Here is a 22985-nt window from a genome sequence, read left to right as displayed (position 1 = left end):
CTACGTGAAGTGAAACAGGAGAATCCCGAGAAGATCAAAGATGAGATGCACAGCCATGTTTTGAATCTGTAGTAGTCGTGCTAGGAGTCTGGTAGCTAAATCCAGAGAAAAAGAATTGTGTAGTGCAGATAAAATCATAGACTTAACTACTATTTGGCTAAATGAAACTGGTAAAAAAGGGGAAATATTTTTCAATGGAGACAGAGTTGTTAGAAAGAATCTGCGGATTGCTGCCTGGTGCCCCCCCCCCTCGCTGGGCCCATCGGTACTGACCAGAGCTCACCATCTACTGTGCAGCCTGGGTGGCCCAGAGCGGTTGCGGTGTGGTTCCAACAGGTGCGCTGCGCCAGACCCACCCTTTCACCTCGATTCCCGCGCGGCCTCCTCCTGGCCTAGAACCACTTGCAAATCTGACCACCCCCGCACACCCTCAATGGGTACGCCCGATGCCAAGCAACCCAAGCTCACCTTTACCAGTCGGGGGACAGGTAGGGGCGGCGAGCTGCCTCCAGATGCCGGCGAACAATCTACGCAGACGGACCCACCCGAGCCGCAAGACAACAGTCTTCGTGCCTTGCTGCTTGAAGTCAAATCAAGCCTAAAATCAATAGACTCTAAGATTGACCATCTAACCTCACGCCTCGATCAAGTCAAGCAGCGAGTTGACACCCATGAGGCCCGAATCACCCAACCTGAAGCAAGGGTCTTGGAGGCAGACGACACTGGAGCTGAAAATCGGCAACAACTCCTCAAGATGGATAAGGTCTTCATAATTATTCGCGCCAAGAATGAAGATCTCAAATCGCGCTCCCGTAGGAACAATATACGCATCATCGGCATCCCTGAGTCCACAGCAACAGGGAAAATGGAGGACTATCTTGAATCTCTCCTGCCAAAACTCTTCGGCTCAGTCCTGCCTGAACATTTTATCATCGAACGGGCACACAGATCCCTCGACCTGGGGCCCCAGCAAGACCCATAATTGCCTGCTTGCTAAACTATCGCGACCTAGACTCCATCCTCCGGGAAGTTAGAAATATGGGTGAGGTCAGACACCAGTAATGCTCTATCATTTCACCCGGACTTAACTGTTCAGGCGGCTCGCAGGGACTTTCTCCCCACCAAGCGCATACTTCAACAGCTACATATAAAGTATGTATTGATGTACCCTACAAAACTTCGCGTTGACACAGGCGACAAACCCAAGCTCTTCACTGATCCCAAGGCCGCCCTAACAGTTGCTAAACAATTGCGGGGGTCCCCCCCATGGGGCTGCCTTGCGAGGTCCGAGGATGGCCGCACCGGCGACAATGATTGACTTTGTAAGCCCTGATACTAATTTACACATATAATGGTTTTTATGCTTTAGCAATGTGGTCTGTATTTGACGCCCTAATCTTTGACGCTCTGCTGCCTTATCTATCCTGTTCAACACCCTCCTCTGGAAGCTCCAACGCTCAGCCACCCTGCCCTAGTGGTATGGGGGCACCTGGCTGAGCCCTCGTACCCCGAATGGATAATTCCCAACTGTGTTCTTTACACTCCAAGTTGTGGGTCCTTGGATGGGGGGGTAGTGTGAGGCTCAACCTAATTGGGGGGTTGGAGTGGGTGGGGGTGAGAAATGGGTCACCCCTCTGGGAGATTGCTTAGGGTACTAGGTCTCCCGGGGTTTGTTTAATGTTTATTTTTCTTCTTTGCAAACTTGTAATTAATTGCACTCACTGGACCGCGCATTATTTTCCCTGACACTGGATGGCTTGACATGACGACTTACAGCAGGCAGCACATTATCAGACCCACTTGACACATGACTGAAACAATCTTCCTGACTTGGAACATTAGAGGCATGAATGACCATTGTAAGGCACGCCTCATACATACCTACCTTAGCAGGCAAAAGGTTGACTTATGTTTCCTCCAAGAAACTCATCTCATCTCCACCAACGCTGCCGAATTGCGCTCTAGATACTGGGGAGGAGGCGTACTCAGCATATTATTCAAACTATGCATACGGCATCACTATACTCTTCAGGAAAGATCTCCCTTGGCACGTCACACAAACCTTCATTGATACTGGGGGCAGGTACATTACACTAGCGGGGACACTATACACCCAGCCGGTAATTCTGGCCGCAGTCTACGGCCCAAACACTGACAACCCAGAATTTTATTCTAATGTTTGGAGGATAATATTCTCCATCGGCCTCCTCCCAATAATATGGGGTGGCAATTTTAACATTGCCCCCTTGGGAACCTTAGATCGCTCAGGTGATCACTTACAACACCCCCAGGCCACTGCTACCCTGCGTGCTATCACGCACGATAACTCACTGCTCGACGCCTGCCGACACACTCACCAAAACACTCGCCAGGGCACTTGCGTTTCCAGCACTCATGGCTCCTGGTCCCGTATCGACCTACGGCTCATAACCCGTGATGGTGCATCTTGGACTACATCTGTATATCATCTGGCCTGTACCTTATCCGATCATGCACCAGTGCGCATGGCTGTACGATTTCCACTCACCCTCTGCCGCATGTTTGCATGGCAGCTGCCCCCTCATGCGCTCCGTGACGCTGCATTTCGGGAGGAAATTGGGAAAGCCATTGCTGAATTCTTCTAACACAACACTGGGTCAGTAGAATCCCCCTCGACCCTTTGGGAGTCCTTCAAGGTCGTAATCTGGGGGGAATGCATTGCCATGCAGTCAGGGGTGTTTCAAGCCCGCAGGTATGGGGAGGGCAACCGCCCGGGGAAACCCGTCGCAAACCCACTGAGGAAACCTCATGCCTCCTCCTACATTTCAGAGCTTCGCAACGAGGCCTCGGGGAGGACCATGTCCGCCAGCGAGATCATCGCTAGACTGTCCACCTTCTACTCTCAACTATACACTGCTGGCGAGGCTATGCCTTGCGAACTCTTGGATCAATACTTCCACTCAATCGAGTTGTTGTGGCTCAGCGATGAACACCGTGAATATTTAGTTGAACTATTCATCAATGAAGAGATTGGCCAGGTGATCGCGGGCTTCCCTAGCGACAAAGCACTGGGTTCTGACGGGCTGACCCTCATGTTTTATAAAGAATATGCGCCTTGCTTATTCCACATCTTACCGAAATGTATAATGAATCAGTCACCCTGGGCAGGTTTCCTCCGACTCTACGTGAAGCATTGATCACTCTTCTTCTTAAACCTGGCAAACCACCCGATAGTTACGACTCATATCGCCCCCTTTCTCTGATAAATGCAGATAGCAAGATATATGCTTAACTACTTACCAATCAGCTCCTTCCTCTCATGCCCCTGATTGCACGGCCTGATCAGTCAGGGTTCATACCAGGTCATGCCACATCTCACAATCTCCGCACCATCTTTTCGGTAATGCACCAGATTAATCCCGCTTTGCTTGCGGTGGCGGCTCTCCTGGACGCCGCTAAGGCATTCGACCCACTGAAGAACCCACTCACCAGGCCCAGAAGCAAGAAGGCCCCCTGGTTCACCGACGAACTCAAGGACTCCAAGAAGGCCTGCCGCACCCTCGAGAAGGCCTGGCTCCTCGACAAGACCACCGACAACATGACCGCCCTCAAACTCGCCACCCGCAGACATCACCAGCTCATCCGCACCACCAAGAAGAAATCTTTGAAGGAACGACTGGACAAGAACGCCCATGACAGCAAGGAGCTCTTCAACATCGTCAAGGAGTTCTCCAACCCCAGCACCAGCAACAACGACATCACTCCCTCGCAGGACCTCTGCGACTCCCTCGCCTCGTACTTCCACCGCAAGATCGCCGACATCCACAACAGTTTTGGCGCTCCACCCCCGCACCCATCGACCGAACCTACGCACCCCGCCGCTATCCTCCAGACATGGACCAAAGTGACCCTCGAAGACACGACACGCATGATGAACACCATCCACTCCGGATCTCCGACCGACCCATGCCCCCACCATGTCTTCAACAAGGCCGCCTCTACCATCGCACCCCACCTCCGAGACATCATCAACGCCTCCTTCGACACAGCCACCTTCCCAGAGAGCTGGAAGCACGCCGAGCTCAGCGCACTACTGAAGAAACCAACTGCGGACCCGACCGACCTCAAGAACTTCCGCCCTATCTCGCTCCTTCCTTTCCCTGCCAAAGTCATCGAGAAGGTCGTCAACAAGCAGCTGGCCGCCTTCCTCGAGACGAACGGATCCCTCGACCCATCGCAATCCGGATTCAGAGCCAACCACAGCACAGAGACCGCCCTCATCGCAGCCACCGACGACATCCGAACCCTGCTCGACAAAGGTGAAACAGCGGCACTCATCCTCCTTGACCTCTCCGCAGCATTTGACACTGTCTGCCACCGCACCCTAGTCCAACGCCTCAACGACACCGGCATCCAGGGGATTGCTCTGGAATGGATCATCTCCTACCTCTCCGGCAGAACACAGAGAGTACGCCTCCCTCCGTTCCGCTCTGAGGCCACCGAAGTCATCTGCGGCGTCCCGCAAGGATCATCGCTCAGCCCCACTCTCTTCAACATCTACATGAAACCCCTCGCTGCCATCGCACGCCAACACAACCTCAACATCATCTCCTACGCCGATGACACCCAGCTGATTCTCTCCCTGACCAGAGACCCCGACACCGCCAAAGCCGACCTACACGAAGGGATGAAAGATGTCGCCGAATGGATGAACATCAGCCGCCTGAAGTTGAACACGGACAAGACAGAAGTCCTCATCCTGGGACCATCGCCCTCTGCATGGGACGACTCCTGGTGGCCCCCGGCCCTGGGCACCGCACCCAAGCCAACGGACCACGCACGCAACTTGGGCGTCATCCTGGACTCCTCCCTATCGATGACCAGACAAGTCAAAGCCGTCTCCTCATCTTGCTTCCACAACCTCCGCATGCTCCGCAAGATCTTCAGATGGATCCCGACTGAGACCAGGAAGACTGTCACCCAGGCCCTCGTCACCAGCAGACTAGACTATGGAAACACCCTCTACGCCGGTACAACAGCCAAGCTTCAGAAAAGACTTCAGCGTATCCAGAACGCCTCCGCCCGTCTCATCCTGGACGCCCCCCGACGCAGCCACATCTCGAGCCACCTAAGAGACCTGCACTGGCTCCCTGTCAACAAGAGGATCACGTTCAGGCTCCTCACCCACGCACACAAATCCCTCCACGACCTGGGCCCAAGGTACCTCAACGACCGCCTGACCTTCTACACGCCCACCCGACAGCTACGATCCGCGTACCTCGCCCTCGCCGTCGTCCCTCGCATCCAGAGAGCCACCGCCGGAGGAAGATCCTTCTCCTACCTGGCGGCTAAGACATGGAACTCCCTGCCCGTCCACCTGCGGCTGACCCAGGACCACCTCGCCTTCAGGAAACAGCTCAAGACCTGGCTGTTCGAGCAGTAGCAGACCCCCTCCCCCAAGCGCCTTGAGACCCTTCCGGGTGAGTAGTGCGCGATATAAATTCCTTGATTGATTGATTGATTGGAATGGCCTTTTCTCTTTTACCTTCTTAACCGCCTGGGCTTCAGCCAAGGCTTCATCCAGAAGATCAACCTCCTCTATACACTGCCTTCTGCGTGCATTAGGGTCAACGGGCAGGTCACTGAAACCACCACCATCACCAGGGGCACCAGACAGGGCTACCCACTGTCCCCGGTGCTCTTCGCCGTCGCCATGGAGCCTCTCGCGACACGTCTACGCCAGCACCACACCCACTGGGGCATTGGCTTGTCAACCCGCAGCTGGTGACATCCATGTTTTCGGATGATGTAACACTATTTATTCGCGAGCTGCAGGAGAAAATAGCTCCAATGATTAGGGAGGCAATACGATATGGTGGATACTCTGGGGTACAAATTAACTGGGGTAAATCTGTCCTTTTCCCCCTCACCAACGCGACAACACCGTTCCCCACTGAATATCCGTTCATTTGGGCAACTGGTCCCACTAAGTATCTCAGCATATGGCTGAGCCGGGATTTTGAAGAACTATGGAAACCAATTTCGTGAGAGCAATAGAGTGGCTTGAAACTATATTGCAAGCGTGGAATAAGCTTCCACTTTCTCTGGCCGGCCAAGTCTCGAGCGCCGAAATGGTGGTGCTGCCCAGATTTCTATATTTATTCTTAAATATCCCAATCCCACTCACCTCGCAATTTTCCAAGAGACTACACTCGAACATGATCTCCCTGACTTGGGCAGGTTGCCAACCACGTATCGCGTATGACATCCTCATGCTTCGTCCCTCTTGCGGCAGCATGGGAGCCCCCGACTCTATGCATTCTGTGCTCAAGCCAGCTTCCTTCACTTCTGGCTGCACCCTACGCCCTTTCAGCCACATGTGGCAGTTGAGACAGATGTGGCCTCTGCAAACAGCTTTGTTCTTGCCATACAAGGCTCCTCTGGACGAAATCAACTCACTGGAGTGCGTGCGCTGGGCGTGGGATGGGATCAGCAAATACACCTGGGGTAGGGACTTATACGTGCCAGCGATGCACCTGGCGAACAACCCCTCCTTTCCACCGCTACAAACAACTGGCATGGCTTGCCGCGCCGTGAACCGGGGCATACGAACGAATGCTGATCTTTACCCTAACAGCAGTTTTCTTCCTCTCCCTCCGAACGCGACCCTGCTTGACAAGCTTCTCTACTATCACATCAGAGTGACATGCAAAGACGCCAACCTCACATTCCTGGATGTGCCACCGTCAAACGCTGCTCTGGAATACGTACACTCAGCTTCATCCCCACGAAAACTTGTTGCCAGGCTATACGCGCTTACTCTGGCGGCTTCTCCTATTGACACTGAGCGTGCCCGTTGCGCTTGGGGCGGCTGATTTAATCGAAAACCCTTCACCAACCCAGTGGCAGTACTGCTGCAACCAAACAAAACATCTCTCCCCCAACCACCGGCTGTGACTCATTCATTTTACATTTCTGCACCGTCTCTACCGCACCCCTACCACACTACAAAAAATGGGTCTGTCTGAAAACAGTAAGCGCCAGATGTATCAACATTGTATTTTACGAGTCCTTAATAGCGAATTTTACCGATTCGCTATTATGGACTCGCAAAATGAAATGAATGTAGGTTTCGCAAATATAATTGTGATTCCTACATATTCCTTAATAGCGAATCGCAAATTGCGATTCGCTATTAAGGAATGCCTTCCCATTCATTCCTATGGGCCTAGAGGCCCATAGGAATGAATAGGATTGCATTTGCAATTTGCGAGTGCCAAATAGGTACTCGCATATTGCGCATGCAATTTCAAGGGTGAAAGGGGGCCAAAAGGCCACCCTGGTGCACCCCCAAAAAAGGTAAGTATGCACATGTGGCGCACATACATGCCCTAAGGGCATGTGTGTGTGCCACATGGCACTTATAAAAATGCAAAAATGTGCATTTTTCTAGGAATTTGCAAATTACCACCAACTTGAAGTTGGTGGTAATTTGCGATTCCTAAATACAAATTCGCAATTTGAGATTGCTACATGAATTGCATTTAGGGAATCGCAAACTGCAATTCCCTATCTATATGCGCAATTTAGGTAATCGCAAAAAATTGTGATTACCCATATTGCGAATGCCAAGAGTTTGATACATTGCAAAACGCATTTTTGCATTTGCAAACGAGCAGATTTGGCGAATCAGCCAGTTTGCGAACGCAAAACGCATTGATAAATCTGGCCCCTAGATGTGTGCGTTGGCAGGAGGTATGCACAACGATCGGCGACATCACTGCTGAACACATCGCTCCTAATCCACTCACCTGCCTGCTGGGCCACGTCAAGGGGGTCACTGATGCAAATCGCAGACTGACCGCGATGCTACTGGTCTTAGCTTAACGCCGTGTGGGGATACACTGTGGTCGTAGACCGGACCCTCACCCAAACACTGGCTAGTGGATGCAGCATACTGCCAAACACACCTTAGTGAATCCTGGAACCTGATGCCCGTGGCTAACAGACCGCACGAGATCTGGGGTCCCTTAGTCTCCTATCTCCACCGGACGACTAACTCCAAGGACTCTCCAATCCAGCCATCCACCCCAAGGGCCCAGACTACCAATCACTCCCCGGTCAGGGCCAGCCCCATAGCACATGACCAGTCAACTTCATAAACGGCGCTCAAGTCAGTAACACCCCCTACCCACATGCTCGCTGTCTGCCTTGTTCCTTGCGCTGTCTAAGTGCCTTTACAATATCATCTTCTGTTATATCGAATTGTCAAGTATTACTACTGAATGCATAATCTGTGTCATGCCTTAAGGTTAATAAAGTTTGAAAAAAATAAAAATAAAAACTGGTGCCCTCCCCTACAGGGTATCCAAAAGCAGGTTTTCCTAACAATAAATCCCCACTAAAGCAAACTCACATCACCCTCACAAACATATGATAACCTCCTCTTCTCTATTCCCAAGGGAGGAAGCTCTTGCTGCTCCAATGAGCATTAACTCTCTAATGTAGAACCCATCTGGACCTAAAAGCATCCCATCTACTCTAAAGAACATAATCATACTACACTCCTATTGCCATTCATAATACTGACAAATCCAGCTCCTATCCACCAGCAAAATACTATCAAAGTGATTCCACATTTATATTGAACGCCACCAAAGCCATCTCCTAAGGACTACAACAAAAACAGAAACAGCACCTTCATAGAAGCCCGCCAATTTAAGATCTCTTACCCCACAGAGAACCAAGAAAGTGGACTGCCTTATAAAAAATACCCATGGTGGAATAGTAATAGAGTCCCTTTCGCTATAGGACACCAGCAAAATAGACTCTCTTACCCTTCCATACAGAATGCCACAAAGAATTCCTCTCGCACTATCTAGCAACAAAGAACCTCATTTTACAGTGACTTGACCTCCTTCTTACTGCCTTACCCGCATTTATGTTTAACCAGGTTCTTGGTTTTCACACACCTACATCATGAAGAATATACATTGATTAGTGGTGGCAGACTAGATTTATCAAATTTACAAATAGATGCAACTAAGTGTCAACACACTTGTGATGCTGAAATATATGAGTAGTCAGACTTTTTATTGACCATATACACAGGAGAGATGCAGGAGGGATTCCAATGGCTACTTCTTGTTCCCCAGCTCAGTGCCACAACTGAAGACTTAAAGAGAAACTGCACCTTAAATTTGAAATAATGTATAAAGGGACTTGGACTTGAGATGCCCCACTGTAAATAGCTATTTTTATATAAATCCAAAAATGTATTGGGTGGCAGCTATACTGAATGTGACAGGTGGGCTCTGTTACCGTATTTGTGCTGAGCAGTAAGATTGACAGTATAAAAAACTCATATTCATAAACCTAATTGTTGTATCATGAGTTATAGTATTTCTTCTAGGACTATTTCATAACCGTGGTTGCACTTGGATACATTCTTTATTTTTGTTCTTTTAATGGCATTCTCATGTTGATTATGTTACATGATTCAGCCAATACATGTTCCGTCCCTTATGGCGTTTCTGCTGAGGGCTTTCTCAAGGCTTGCAGTCTCCTTTTTATGGAGTAAGAATCTTTCAGTCTCAAAATGGTGCCGGGGGTCCAGGAATGACGACGAGGGCTATGTGTGGTAGAGGGGGCAACAGCTTAGAAACAAGATAGGTACATGTATGTGCTGCTGTGTCTACTGTGTGTGCAATGTTTATTGTTTGGTAAAACCAATCAAAATATTTTTTTTAGAAAAGAATCTTTCAGTCTGTATGCAAAAAAGTTTTAAATCTGTGGTCTGCATGCTGCCTGTCAGTTGTATGTAAAGGGCCTCTGTGTAAGGCGTTCTAGTATTGTGCATGGTGATCAGGTCGAACATTATTGTATCAGCAGTTATGCGATAACAATTAAAAACCTTCTCTTCTAAAAATCATATTGTGTTAAGACAATCTTAAAATATATTGAAACATAATACAACAAATGATGAAACAAATAGTCCTATGGATTTAACCCAGATCTCTTGACTGGGGGTGAATGTTTTGATTTGTTCTGCATTCCGTCCATCAATTGTGTGTCTTTTGCGTTCTTACCCTAAGTGCACCGGGTATGCCCAGACGTGGGTCCCGGGCTCACTGTGCCACTGGATTCAAGCTATCCGGGCTGATGAGGGGTGAAACCCTGAAACCAGTCCTAGGATGCTTGTTTCCGGTCCAGGGAGGACCTGGCTTGGCAGTTCGGTCTGGACTGTTCCCATGAGGCACAGGATCAAGACTGATTTGCATATGGCCAGGTCTAAACTGGGGTGGCATGGCGAGCAAAATAATGATTGATTTAATTCAGATCTCTTGACTGGGGGTGAATGTTTTGATTTGTTCTGCCTTCTGTCCATCAATTGTGTCTCTTTTGATTTCTCGCCCAAGTGGACTAGGGATGCCCAGACGTGGGTCCCAGGCTCACTATGCCACTGGATTCAAGCTATCCTGGCTGATGAGGGGTGAAACCCCGAAACCGGTCCTTGTATGCTTGTTTCCGGTCCAGGGAGGACCTGGCTTGGCAGTTTGGGCTGGACTGTTCCCATGAATCACAGCATCAAGACTGATTCGCATATGGCCAGGTCTAAACTGGGGTGGCATGGTGAGCAAAATAATGTTTGATTTAACCCAGATCTCTTGACTGGGGGTGAATGTTTTGATTTGTTCTGCCTTCCGTCCATCAATTGTGTCTCTTTTGCTTTCTCGCCCAAGTGGACCAGGTATGCCCAGATGTGGGTCCAAGGCTCACTATGCCACTGGATTCAAGTTATCCTGGCTGATGAGGGGTGAAACCTCGAAACCGGTCCTAGGATGCTTGTGTCCGGTCCAGGGAGGACCTGGCTTGGCAGTTCGGGCTGGACTGTTCCCATGAGGCACAGGGTCAAGACTGGTTTGCATATGGCCAGGTCTAAACTGGGGTGGCATGGTAGGCAAAAGAGTGATGGATTTAACCCAGATCTCTTGACTGGGAGTCTCCCTTCCCTTTTTTTGCTGTTGCCTCCTGTGTTTTTGCTGGTCTAGATGCTTTGGGCACTTTGCCACTGTTATTCAGTGCCAAAGTGTAAGTGCTCCTTATTGTAAATTGTTGTAATGGATTAGTGACTCCATGATTGGCTTATTTGATTTACTTGTCAGACCCTAGTACAGTGCACAATGTGTGCCCAGGGCCTGTAAATCAAGTGCTGCTGGTGGTCTTGCAGCACTGGTTGTGCCACCCACAGAAGCAGCTTATAAAATATGGCTCAGGCCTGCCATTGCAGAGCCTGTGTGCAGTCTGGGATTGCCATGTCAACTTGGCAAGTGCACCCACTTGCCAGTCCCTAAACCTTCCCTTTTCTACATATTAGTCACCCCTGAGGTAGGCCCAAGGGCAGGGTGCATTCTATGTAAAAGGTAGGACATTACCCGATGTGTGTTGCATGTCCTGATAGTGAATTACAGCCAATTTCGTTTTTCACTATGGCAAGGCTATCTGTTCCCATAGGCCAGAATGGGCAGTTTGATTATAACATCTTATAATCCTAACTGACCCAGGGAACAAGGTAGACATTCGAGTTTAGTATGCCTGAACTCAGAATGTTAAAATGCATCTTTTAGTGAGGGTGATTTGTACATTCTGTGTTTGAAAATACCACTTTTAGAAAGTAAGTATTTTCTTGCCTAACCATCCAGCATGCCTCTGTCAGGTTTGTGTATTTCATGTCTGGTTTGTGAGTGACAGGGGGCTGGAGAGGGCCTTGGCTCCAGCAGTCTGATGGGTCAGGGCTGGGTTGAATAGGCCCTGCATTGAATAGAGAGTAGGGGGAGGAGATTTCCTTTCACTGACCTGAGCCTTCATAGAATAGAGAGTAGGGAGAGGAGTCTTCCTTGCAGCTACCTGGGCCAGGTCTGCTTTCAACAATGCTGTCTCCACCTACTGCCAGGAAGCTGCACCAGGGAGGACAGAACTGGTTTTGGCTGGGCACAGACACCTCTACCTTCCGAGGACAAAGGATTTTGCAGTATAAATATTGGGGCAAAGACCCCAGAACTTTAGATCACTTCTGGGAATCAAGATGAACCCTTTGCCAAGGAGAAGAACCAAGGGAGCTGAAGGAGGAGACTGCCCCTGTACTGTTTGCTGTTTGGGGTTGGCCTGCAGTGGTTACTTTATTGCCAAGGAAAGGACAAAAAGAACTTTGTGTGTACTTTTACTTTCTTGAGGAAGATCTCCAAGGTCTTGACGCTGAGCTTGCCTCCTGTTCTGAAGTTTCAGGGACACAGACTTCACCACCAACTCCCTCTGAATTCCCTTGCTGGGAATTCTACCTGCAGTGAGGTGCCTGCTGTTGTTTTGGGCCCTCTGGAGACTGCATGTCGCTGGGAGCTGGCAGCTGGACACCATCGCCGCCACAGCAGTTGCCGTTGCATCGCCGAAGAAGCGTGTCGCCACCGCAGCTGTTCACCGTCGCATCACCGATGAAGCGTGTCGCATCACCGGAGAAGCGTGTCGCCGCCACAGAGGTTGCCGTCGCATCACCGGAGAAGCGTGTCGCAGGGCCTGTCGCGGCCCAAGAGTCTACCGAGTTGCCGCACAGCCGTCGGTCATGCACGCATTGCATCCACATTGTCGCATCGCATCAAAGACGCCATTTCGTTTTATCGCACCGGATCGTCGTATTGAGGCTCCATCTTGTCGCATCGTAACCGGAATACAGTAAGAAACCAACGCATCACCTCCTCTCGGGCAAGGAAGCGACGCATCACCTCCCCTGCGTTGCAGTAAGGAACCAATGCATCACCTTCCCTGCGACCCTTTTGTTTGTTTTGCGAGACGCATCTAAGGTACTTTGAGAGTAAAGTGTTGCATTTACCATCTACATTGAACTAAGCTATTTCTACCATTTTAAAGTCATATTTTTATTACAGTATTGTGGATGTTTGTCATTTGGTCTTGTGTTAAGACTAGTAAAGATTACTTATTTTTCTAAGCTGGTGTGGTGTCCATTTGTAGTGTTTTCACTATATTTCTGTGTGTGTTCACAAATGCTTTACACACTGCCTCTGAGATAAGCCTGCCTTCTAGTGCCAAACTACCAAGGGGGTGAGCAGGGGTTATTTTAGGAGTGTAGCCTCCTTACCCTGACTAGAAGCAAGGGCCCCCACTTGGCCAAAGGTACCTACCTCTGCCAACTAGAGACCTCCATTTCTAACAATGGCCCTAGGGGCAACAAGGGTGCTTTGAAGGCTGAGCTCCTCACTATCATTAGCCAGTGGACAATTTGGGAGCGGATAAGATCTGATCTTGCAGACAAAAATGTAGGAGTTGTCTTGCAGCTACATTTTGGATTCTTTGTTGTATTTAGAGTAGCAAGAACAGGGGCCCTAGGTACCGCTAATTTGTGTAGTCTAGGCAAGACATAACAAGGGCGATGGTGACCTGGAGCTTCTGACAAAAAAAATAGATGGATATTCTTGTGTGGGACTCATTTCTACCTTGCATTGTGTACCCACAGACCCTGCTGACATCACAGAGCCAGTTGAAAGAGCTTGAGTTGGAGAATTCACGTCTACAGCTGCAGCTGAAGGAGCTGAATGAGGAGTACCGATCCCGCCTTACTCGCTATATCCGTGACCTAGCGGTGAGTCTGTTCCTCCACTTCACAAACCTTTTCATGCACCCCTTGTCTCCCTCAGCCTTTTTACTAGCTGTATAGCTGTCATATTGTTCTTTTCTGATGGATATATCTACCTGTGGATTCTTCCCCTTTTGAATGTCCCAATGCTCCAGCATTCCACGGAAACCTTTCTTTACTGCTCTCCCACGTCTAAAGGACATCATAATGCCACGGCTCTGCATGCAACTCTGGGTGACATAATCTGAGTCATGAGACTCCCGCATCGGCTTGCTGACGTCAGTTCCCTTTTTTCTGCTCCTTCGATGTGTAATTATTTTTTCTAGGATCTCCTTAGTACTAGAGAAGCTTTTGTGACATTTTTTTTCCAGAAAACAGCAACGTTGTTGCAAGGGAAGAATTTTACCTCAGAGGGTCTGGATTTAAGCCTTGCAGGGAATGTGAGGGTCAAATGTCGATCAGAGACCCTCACGACTGCTGTCTTTGGTGCTTAAGTTTGAACCACGACATAGACGCATGTTCATCTTGCCAGACGATGAGCCACAAGGCACTGAAAGAGAGCTAAGTTGTTTATGGTCAAAGCGAGAAGGAGAGAAGAGGGCGTCGGAGGTCTCATCCTTGGTCGGAGTCACCGTCTCCCCGCTTTTCGAAATCACCCAAGAGAAAGTTTAAGAAGAAGCAGAATCATGGTTGCAGGGGCCGTTCTTCAAAGGCTGATTCACCGAAGTCCATGTCCCCGGATTCATGAAGGCCAAGGTGAGGTGTCTCTGACTCTATCTCCGGAGGTCACTCAAGCGTCACCCTCAAGTCCAAGTGCCGTGACTCCACCAGGACACCCTGATTCGGAGTTTGTTCCGAGTCCAGTTTCGCCACAGTCTCATCCTATGCCTCTTAAAAAGAAGAGGGAGTACCCGGCATTTCCAACTCCGGGGTCTGACGGGTCGAGTTTTCTGAATGCTATGTATAGCATTTTCACTAGGGTGATGGCTCCATCTGGTGCACCTGTGGGCCCCATTTGTCCACTCTCTTAATCCTCTGGCTCCGAAAAGGGCTACGCCATCAACAGTGGAAGAGGTTCGTCGAGAGTCTCCGGCACTGGTTGAACCTAGGGCGTTAACTGGATCCCTGAACACTGAAGAGGCTGCCCGTCAAGTTATTCAGTCGGGTTTGTATACCGCTGATTCAGTCGCCAGGCGATTGGATCTTCAGATGCTACAAGGAGACCAGCTTGGTTAAGGGGATCTGGCTTCTGGTCAGATGTGCAAGCAACTTTAATGGACTTGCCATTCGATGCTCCAAAGCTGTTTGGTGCCAAGGCGGATTCTGCCTTGAAGAGATTCAAGGATGGCAAAGCAACGGCGAGATCTTTGGGCCATCAGTCCCAGCCTACGATTATAGGCAATTTTGTAAGTTCCGTAGGTTTGGCCAGAACTTTTCTTTTTGAGGCAAAAGCCAATATCAGCCACACCAGCAGCAGATGTCCAATCCCCTCTAAGAAGTTCTATGGGGTGGGGCAGAGGCAGGCAACATGGAGCTGCTCATCAACCGCCTTCTTATTTTTCCTCCCTGGCCAATGTCACAGGAAAGCAGCCGTTCAGTCATCTTGGAGCATGCTTGTCCAGTGGGAGGATTATTTTCTTCCTCAATTGAGATCTGTATCAACAGATCTTTGGGTTTTGACATTGTGGAAAATGGGTACTCTCTCACCTACCAATAGCCCCCCCACCTTTTACTCCCCACATGTGTTTTTGTTCAGAAGAGAATCTTCTGCTCCTCCAACAGGAGGTAAATATTCTGCTTCAGAAGGGTGCAGTAGAGTTGTTACTAGAGCAGGAACGAGGTCAGGGATGCTATTCCCTGTATTTCCTGATTCCCAAAAAGGACAGTTGCTTGCAGCCGATCCTCGACCTCAGGATTTTTACCTGGTTCCTTGAGCAGGAAAGTTCAAGATGCTAACCCTTGCACCAGTGCTTCTTGTACTGGAGGAGTAAGACTGGATGGTTTCGATTGATTTGCAGGATGCATATCTTCACTTTCCCATTCTGAAGTCACACAGGAAATATCTCATTTTTATGGTGGGGTCTCAGTATTATCAGTTTGCAGTCATTCTGTTTGATCTTACTTTCACACCTCGAGTCTCCACGAAGGTGATGCCAGTGGTCGTGGCACATCTCAGAAGGTGGGGAATGTCAGTATTCCCATACCTGGATGATTGGCTGATCAAGGCTAAGACTCCAGAGTTGCTGTTACATAATTTGCAGTTGACAACACAGTTGTTGTTCAACCTGGGTTTTACTATCAGTGTTCCCAAATCTCACCTTGAACCCTCTCAGCACACACTGTTCATGGAGGCAGTACCATACACTACGGGGAAATGAGCCTTTCCGCCTCCTCAGAGGATTCTGGACATTCAGGCTATGATTCCAATGTTTCACAATGGAGCTATGGTTCCAGTCATGAAGGTCTTATGCCTGCTAGGTCTGTTGGCCTCCAGCTTTCTGCTGGTATCCCATGCACACTGGCACACAAGGGCCCTCCAGGGGTGCCTTCGCAGGCAGTAGTTTCAACACAACGGGAATCTCAAAGAGTCGGCCAAGATCTCCAGGGAAATTGCAGTGGATCTACAATGGTGGGGATGTGACCGGCAATTTGTCTCAAAGGAAGCCGTTCCACTCTCCACCTCAGGTGGCCACAGTAAAAATGGCTGCCTCCACTCTAGTATGGGGAGCTCATCTGGGGTACCTGCAGATCAAAGGTCTTTGGTCTCTCGAGGAAAGATTGTTGCATATCAATCTTCTGGAATTGCGGGCGATAAGTATGGCTCTCAAGGCCTTCCTCCCTTTCCTTGGTGGTCAGTCAGTTCTTTTTTTATTTTATTTATTTTTATGAACTCTATTTGAGTTATTTCATGCTTGCAGACATTGACAGCATTCAAACATATAAAATTCAACAAACCGTGCAGTACAATGCAGTGCATATCTCATTGATATCATATAAGCCATTGAGCAAAACAAAAGCTGCCTGACATCACCCTCCACCCCACTACTCATTGACCTTCCCGCAGATCAACACTGGTTATGACCATTAAGGCATCCCAGGGTGTTCTAAGAGATAAATTGTCACAGGGCCCCATACATCCTTTGTTTTGTATGAGTCTGGTAGTTCGTCCGCATATATATCCAACTGTTCTCTGCAGTATACTACATCTCTTAGCCGTTGCGCCACCGTAGGAGCCATTTTCTTACCCCAGTCTTTTGCTACAAGCCTCTTAGCTAGCAGCATGGTGATGGCCACCAGTTTGCTGTTACATGGCTTAAGCAGTTTAAAAAAATAAATCTGTTTATTGATTATTGAAACATGTTAGCGGATAGCATTTACACAAATACATGTTCTGCATAGAGGGATTACCACCACACACATACATGCACGAGTACAATTCCAAGCAAAAGTAATATTTTCTCCCAAAGGATGGGGAACCGCCTTGCCTATTGCCTCAGGGAGTATCTTACATGGTTCTTGCAATCTATAGCTATATCCATCAAAAATGCATTTATAGAGTTGCCATACCTTCATACCTTCATGTTACATGGTCACTCATTTCCTACACCAAACTTAGAATATAAGTTCAGGCCCAAGCACAGATTACATTAAACATCCTTTTGAGACTTCTTATTGATCCCATTGGCTGCCAATTAATAGGCAGTCTCACTTGATCCCATAAGTGCAATAGGCCATACACAGTAGACGTTGAAGGAACAAGGAAATAGGAGAAAGAGAAAGCTAACTCAAATCCAAAAGACTGTATGTTCTTGCTAACATTAAAGGAAACTTACCCAAAACGTCTAAAATACAACGGCCAGGAGGCTATGTGTTTCGTCTGCAGAGATGAACTGAGTATCGATGCTGTAGGGGGGGGGCAAGTGTGCCCATATAACAGAGTGGGGGGGGGCAAGGCGTCTGTATCTGCCTCCATGGGACTGTCTACTCCCCAGACTCAAACCTCTCGCCCTGGGGGTCCTGATCAAGTATATGACGTGCCTCCCATGCCCGAGTAATGTCACCCCATGGCTCCGCGTACGGCTTAAGCCGCTTAGTAATCCTGTCTTATGAAATTAGCGCCCGTTCCTCTGCTCTAGCCCAACATGTGACATCCGCCTCCCACGTGGTTACCAGAGGCAAATTCTTTGCTTTCCAGTGGAGCGCTATCCTCCTTTTGGCCAGGAAGAAGGCCAGGTCTGCGAACCTATGACCCAGCTTGCGGGATTTAGGTCTCAGGAAGAGGCCCAAGAGACAAACCTCAGGACTGCACATCAAAGTGCGAGACAACACTCTGTTGACCATGTCTACAATCTTGCCCAAGTAGGTAGAAATCAGCGGACAGGACCAGATCATGTGGTCAAAGTCTGCATTTCCCAGTAGGCATGGCTTAAGCAGTTTGACCTATGCATGCAGGCATATTTGAGGGGTGGAACTCACCCGTTCTATTACCATTATTGACAGTATTTGTGTGACCTGGGTCCAAAACCTACACTGATCTGCAGCCCCTGGCAAGATGCAGAAAGTCGGCACCTGTCTCCCACTGCGTTCACACTCTCGGAGCCCCCACCTACGAAGCAAAACAGGAGAATAATACGTTTGTTGGTTGGAAGTGTTGGAAGTGGATGATTCTAAGGTTCCCATTGGCTGCTAAGCGCCCAGTGAGAGCACGGTATGCCTTCCAATCCTCCTAATTTAGTGGCAACTCCAGCACCCCATTTCACCTGTCTAGAGCCACTGTTCCGCTCCCTGGGTTCTCTCTAAGGGATGTATTATATAATCCGGTTAACAACCCTTTTCGTGACCCATTCGTCAGCAGCATCTGTAATACTTTCAGCATCTGCAGCTCATTTGGGAACTCAGGGTATAGGAACCTGACCGCCGCTCGAAGCCTAGCAAATAGAAATCCTAACATTGCTGTATAAGGCTGTTTAGCAGTAAGTGTCTCCAGTGTCAAGAAGTGCCCTCCCGTATATAGGTCACCTAGCATGTTCACCCCCTCCCTCCGCTACATTGACATTGCCCTAGCCTCATGAGTGACAGATATACTTGCATATGCAGCGAGGGGCATAGCTGGAGCATAAATATAGGCCCAACCTCTTCCATGCCTTTGAAGTGCTGGTAACAGTATTTATCTAAAATTGAGTGATGTCAGGCCTTACCTGTAACACCATGGCAGCAAGCGGGGTAGGGAAAGCATCTTCCACCTCTACCGCCAGGGGTGGCAGATACTGCTGTGGGAAATGCCAATAATGTGCAAATTGAGCTTACACGGATAGATAATATAGGTACATGTCCAGGGCGCGAAACCCTCCCCGCTCATACAGCTGTGTCAATACATCCCAGCTGCATCTTGGTTGCTTGTCTGCCTAAGCCAAGGTTAGCAAGCATGTTTTGAGGGTTTTAAAAATCGCCTTCTTCAAAACTATGGGTATATTTATGAACATGTATAAGAATTTGGGAATGACCGCCATTTTCATTACTGCTATGCCGTCAACCAGAGATAATGGAAACTGTACCCATTGGGCCACTTAGTCCGTCAGTTTTGCAATTGCACACCCATAATTCACACAGACTACAACCTACGGATCTCTATGGACCCAGATGCCCAGGTACTTGACCGGGTCCGTAGTCCATGTGAGTGGGAACTCCAGATTGTAGGGGGTGGTGCCTTGTGTGAAGGGGAACACTATGGATTTATCCCAGTTTATGCTTAGGCCCGAAAATCTCATGAACCTCACATACTCCCGTAACAGCGGTGCCAAATACACTTCAGGGTCCCTCACATACAGCAGCATGTCGTATGCATAAAGGTATATAGCGAGTGGGCGCTGTCGAACTCGTAACTCAGCCTGCGATTACCTCTGTCTTATTACACATGCCAAAGGCTCCCGTGCGAGAGAGAATAACATCGGGGATAATGGGCAACATTGCCTAGTGCCTCTGCAGATTCCAATCGGATCCAAGATGCACTTATTGATTCATATCCTTGCTACAAGGTTGGTGTACAGCAGGCGACTCCACCTCAGGAATGATAACGGCATCCTTTTGCGTTGTAATATCATAAACATTTACTCCCTATTTATGGAGTTGAATGCTTTGGCAGCGTCTAGTAACACTGCCGCAGCCTTCCTCTCCGGATTTAATTGTTGCAGTACCGCAAACAGGGTCCTTAGATTATGCTCTGTAGAACGCTCATCCACAAACCCTGATTGGTCCGGCAGAACCAGATTAGGCACAAGGGGCTGTAGTCTGAATGCAATCATCTTTGCCAAGATTTTAGTGTCAATATTAATAAGGGATAACCACCTATATGATTCACATTAACTTGGATCTTTATCTGGCTTTATTAGCATGACTATGAGGGCTTCCCTTAGGGTTGCGGCAGCTCACCACGTTCATATGCTTCTGCATATATCACCAGTAGGTGCAGAGCTAGGCTAGCTGCATAGCTTTTATAAAATTCACTAGGGAGCTTGTCCATCCCATCTGCTTTTCTGCTTATTAAGGCCATAATGGCTCCTTTCACATCCCCAACTGCCATTTGCTGCAGCAAGTATTCTCTCTGTCCCATGGACTGCCAGCCCAGGGCCACATCATCTAGATAACCAGCCAATACAGATTCAGAGGCGGACTGCCATGGTCTGTACAGTCCAGCGTAAAATTCTGAAAATGCTGTTAGGATAGCCGATGTCATGTGGTGTGTCAGAGTTTTGGTCCACAACTTCAACTACATGTGTCTGTATCTTTGGTACAGCTAGTTTGGAGACTTGCGTGCATCCCGATCTTCCCCCGTCCCCATATTCCCTTGCCTTCCACTTCTGGATCTATTCTCCCTCAATGTCCTTCAATACCCCCACCTGTATCCCCATGTATTACCCACAGATGGTTGCCTTGAAGGCTTCCCACATCGCCCGGCTCCCTCCACCGATCCCTAATTTTCTTTAAAAAAGCGTATGATGGCCGTGCCTATACTACTTTTAAACATGGGGTCAAGCAATGACGTGGGCTGCAGTCTCCATTGAAAAGGGTGTCTCGCATACGCAGGTAGCTCAAGTTCTAGCAAAACAGGGGAGTGATCAGATAGCGCCCTGGCCAGATGGGTTATGCCCACCGTCCAGCTACAGACCTCTGCAGATACCAGCCAATAGTCCAGCCGGGTTCATGAGCCGTGTACTGATGAGACATAAGTTTCCTCTTTGGAGGTGGGGTTCCTAGATCTCCATATATCTACCAGTACTTTGGCCTCCATAATTTCCTAACGGTCTTAGCTGTTTGCTTCCCATGCCAGTCCGAAGTGGCCGAGCGGTCTAGCAAGGGCTCCAAATATACATTTAAGTCCCCCCCCCCAACCACTGAGTCCGACATGGACTCCAGGCATCTCCATATGTCCGTATGTGGTGACTAGTGTTACTCTCAAGCCTCCCAAGCATCCCTGTATCAGCAGAAAGCGACCTTGCTCATCTGTCTCGTGTGGAGGAGATTGAATGGTGTACCTTTCTTCACTAGTAGCAACACTCCTCTGGAATATGAGGAGAAGGGCAAAGGCACTTTCACCACAGCCTATCTCTTAACAACAGTATGCCCAGTGACTTTCGTGTGGTGTGTTTCCTGCAGTAGTCTTCCCAGGTACGCAAACACCTGCCTGATTTTTTTGGGTTATTTAGACCCCGCACATTCCATGTTAACAATTTGTTTAGATCCCCTTGTCTCTGCATCACTCATGTGTATCTTGCATATCCATTGGGGTGGGGTCCACCATCTAGTGGGCCGCAGCAGGCTCAATATCATACATGTCTTGCACTGCGTCTGCAGGGGGACAAACATTAACCCCCTCCCACCCACTTCAGCATTCCCAACTTGCTAAAGCCATCCCATGAAAACATAAACTCCTGCAAAAGAAAAACAATTACAAATGTCTGTCGTAGGGGTGTACCCTTTGGGGGTCGCTAGCGCCCGTTCTCCCACCCAATAGTCAAGGGGGGTGGGCGAGTGACAACATGGAGATTCCAGCTGTTGTAATCAGTTTACGTGGGAATCAAATGTTCAAGGCTGCAGAGAACCCGCACCCATAGAACTGTGCAATTAAGTACAGGCGCCTTCGCAGGGGGCTCTTCTTGCCAGGCGTCTGGTATTTATTTTTATTTATTTATTTCTTGAGTTTTATATAGCGCTGGCTAGACCCGGAGGTATCAGAGCGCTTTACATAAGGAGAGTTACATAGGTTCCACGTTACACATTGTTACTGAAGGTCCATCAATTACAAGTTACATCTGAAAGGTACATCAATTACAAGTTACATCCGTTGGTTCATGGTGTGTAGAAGGGTAGGGGGGTAATGTCAAAGGGCGACGGGGAGGGAGATTAAGCAGAGAATAGGCACAAGGAAACACAAAGCAGGCAGGGGGAGAGAGATTCAGGAGAGAGAGGAAAGGAAAAGGGGAGGCAAGCCAAGAATTAAAGGAGGGAAGAGGTGGGCGAGGGGGTAGGAGGCATGGCGAGGAGACGAGGGGGTAACTGTGTCCGATGTCTGGCTGGGTGGGAGATGGCTCCCTGTGGTAAAGGGGTAATTCCCAGACTTCCATTTTGTGTGATTCCCTTGTCGCGGTGGACTCTCTCAGAGGGGTCGCTGAGACTCCAGGGCATAAATGCTGGTTCCCTCCTCAACAAGGGGAGAGGAGTGCTTTGGTTACGGGCACACTTAGAAAAATGAATGAGGGAAGAGGAGGGGGAGGTGGTAGAAAACCCAGCGTGAACGCAGTGTTCGACTTCCAGCAGGTAGGAGACAGTTCCCAGAGTTAAGGGGATCAATCCCAGTCCTCTACTTTGTGAGACTCCTTTGTCACTGTGGACTCTCTCAGAAGGGTCTCTGAGACTCCAGGGCAAAAATGCTGGATCCATCCCCAACAAGGGGAGTAGGAGTGCTTTGGACAAGGGCATACTTAAGGGGGCGGTTTTAGGGAGTCAGGCTGGTAGGGTTACACAGGTTACAAGTTACCCATTGTTACAGAAGGTGCGTCAATTAAGAAGAGACATTTTGTATGCCATCCTCCGCCGTCGATATCCGCTGCTCTGCCTCACCCAGCCTGGTGCCTTGCTTATCTAATTTATCTGCCAAATGATCCATTGGTAGATTAAGTGCATCTGGCTTACCATCTACAGATTGAAAGCTGGTCTGCATTGCCAGGAGCGTTGCCTCCAGCGTTGTGGTGCCCTTCCCAAAGGGCTCCTGCTCCGAGTCCGAGTGGGCATGCTGCTGTGTTCTGGTAGGCCTGCGCGATTCAAGATTAAGGCGTGCTTGTTGTTTATCCATTTTCCCCATTGC

At 49.0% G+C, this 22985-nt stretch overlaps 1 protein-coding gene across 1 annotated transcript in view; it reads left to right on the top strand.

Moving 5' to 3' along the window:
• The window catches only part of CCDC78 (coiled-coil domain containing 78), a 321251-nt gene that overhangs the window by 232243 nt on the left and 66023 nt on the right, over positions 1 to 22985 (top strand). Inside the window, exon 15 of the mRNA XM_085628349.1 lies at positions 13505 to 13630. Within this exon, the coding sequence (XP_085484475.1) occupies positions 13505 to 13630 (126 nt within the window). The remainder of the gene's footprint in view (positions 1 to 13504; positions 13631 to 22985) is intronic.

This window comes from Triturus cristatus, chromosome 10 (genome assembly GCF_964204655.1).
Source record: "Triturus cristatus chromosome 10, aTriCri1.1, whole genome shotgun sequence".
Taxonomy (NCBI): Eukaryota; Metazoa; Chordata; class Amphibia; order Caudata; family Salamandridae; genus Triturus; species Triturus cristatus.
The sequence above is the reverse complement of the archived record's forward strand: the minus strand, read 5'-3'. Positions and strand labels throughout refer to the sequence as shown.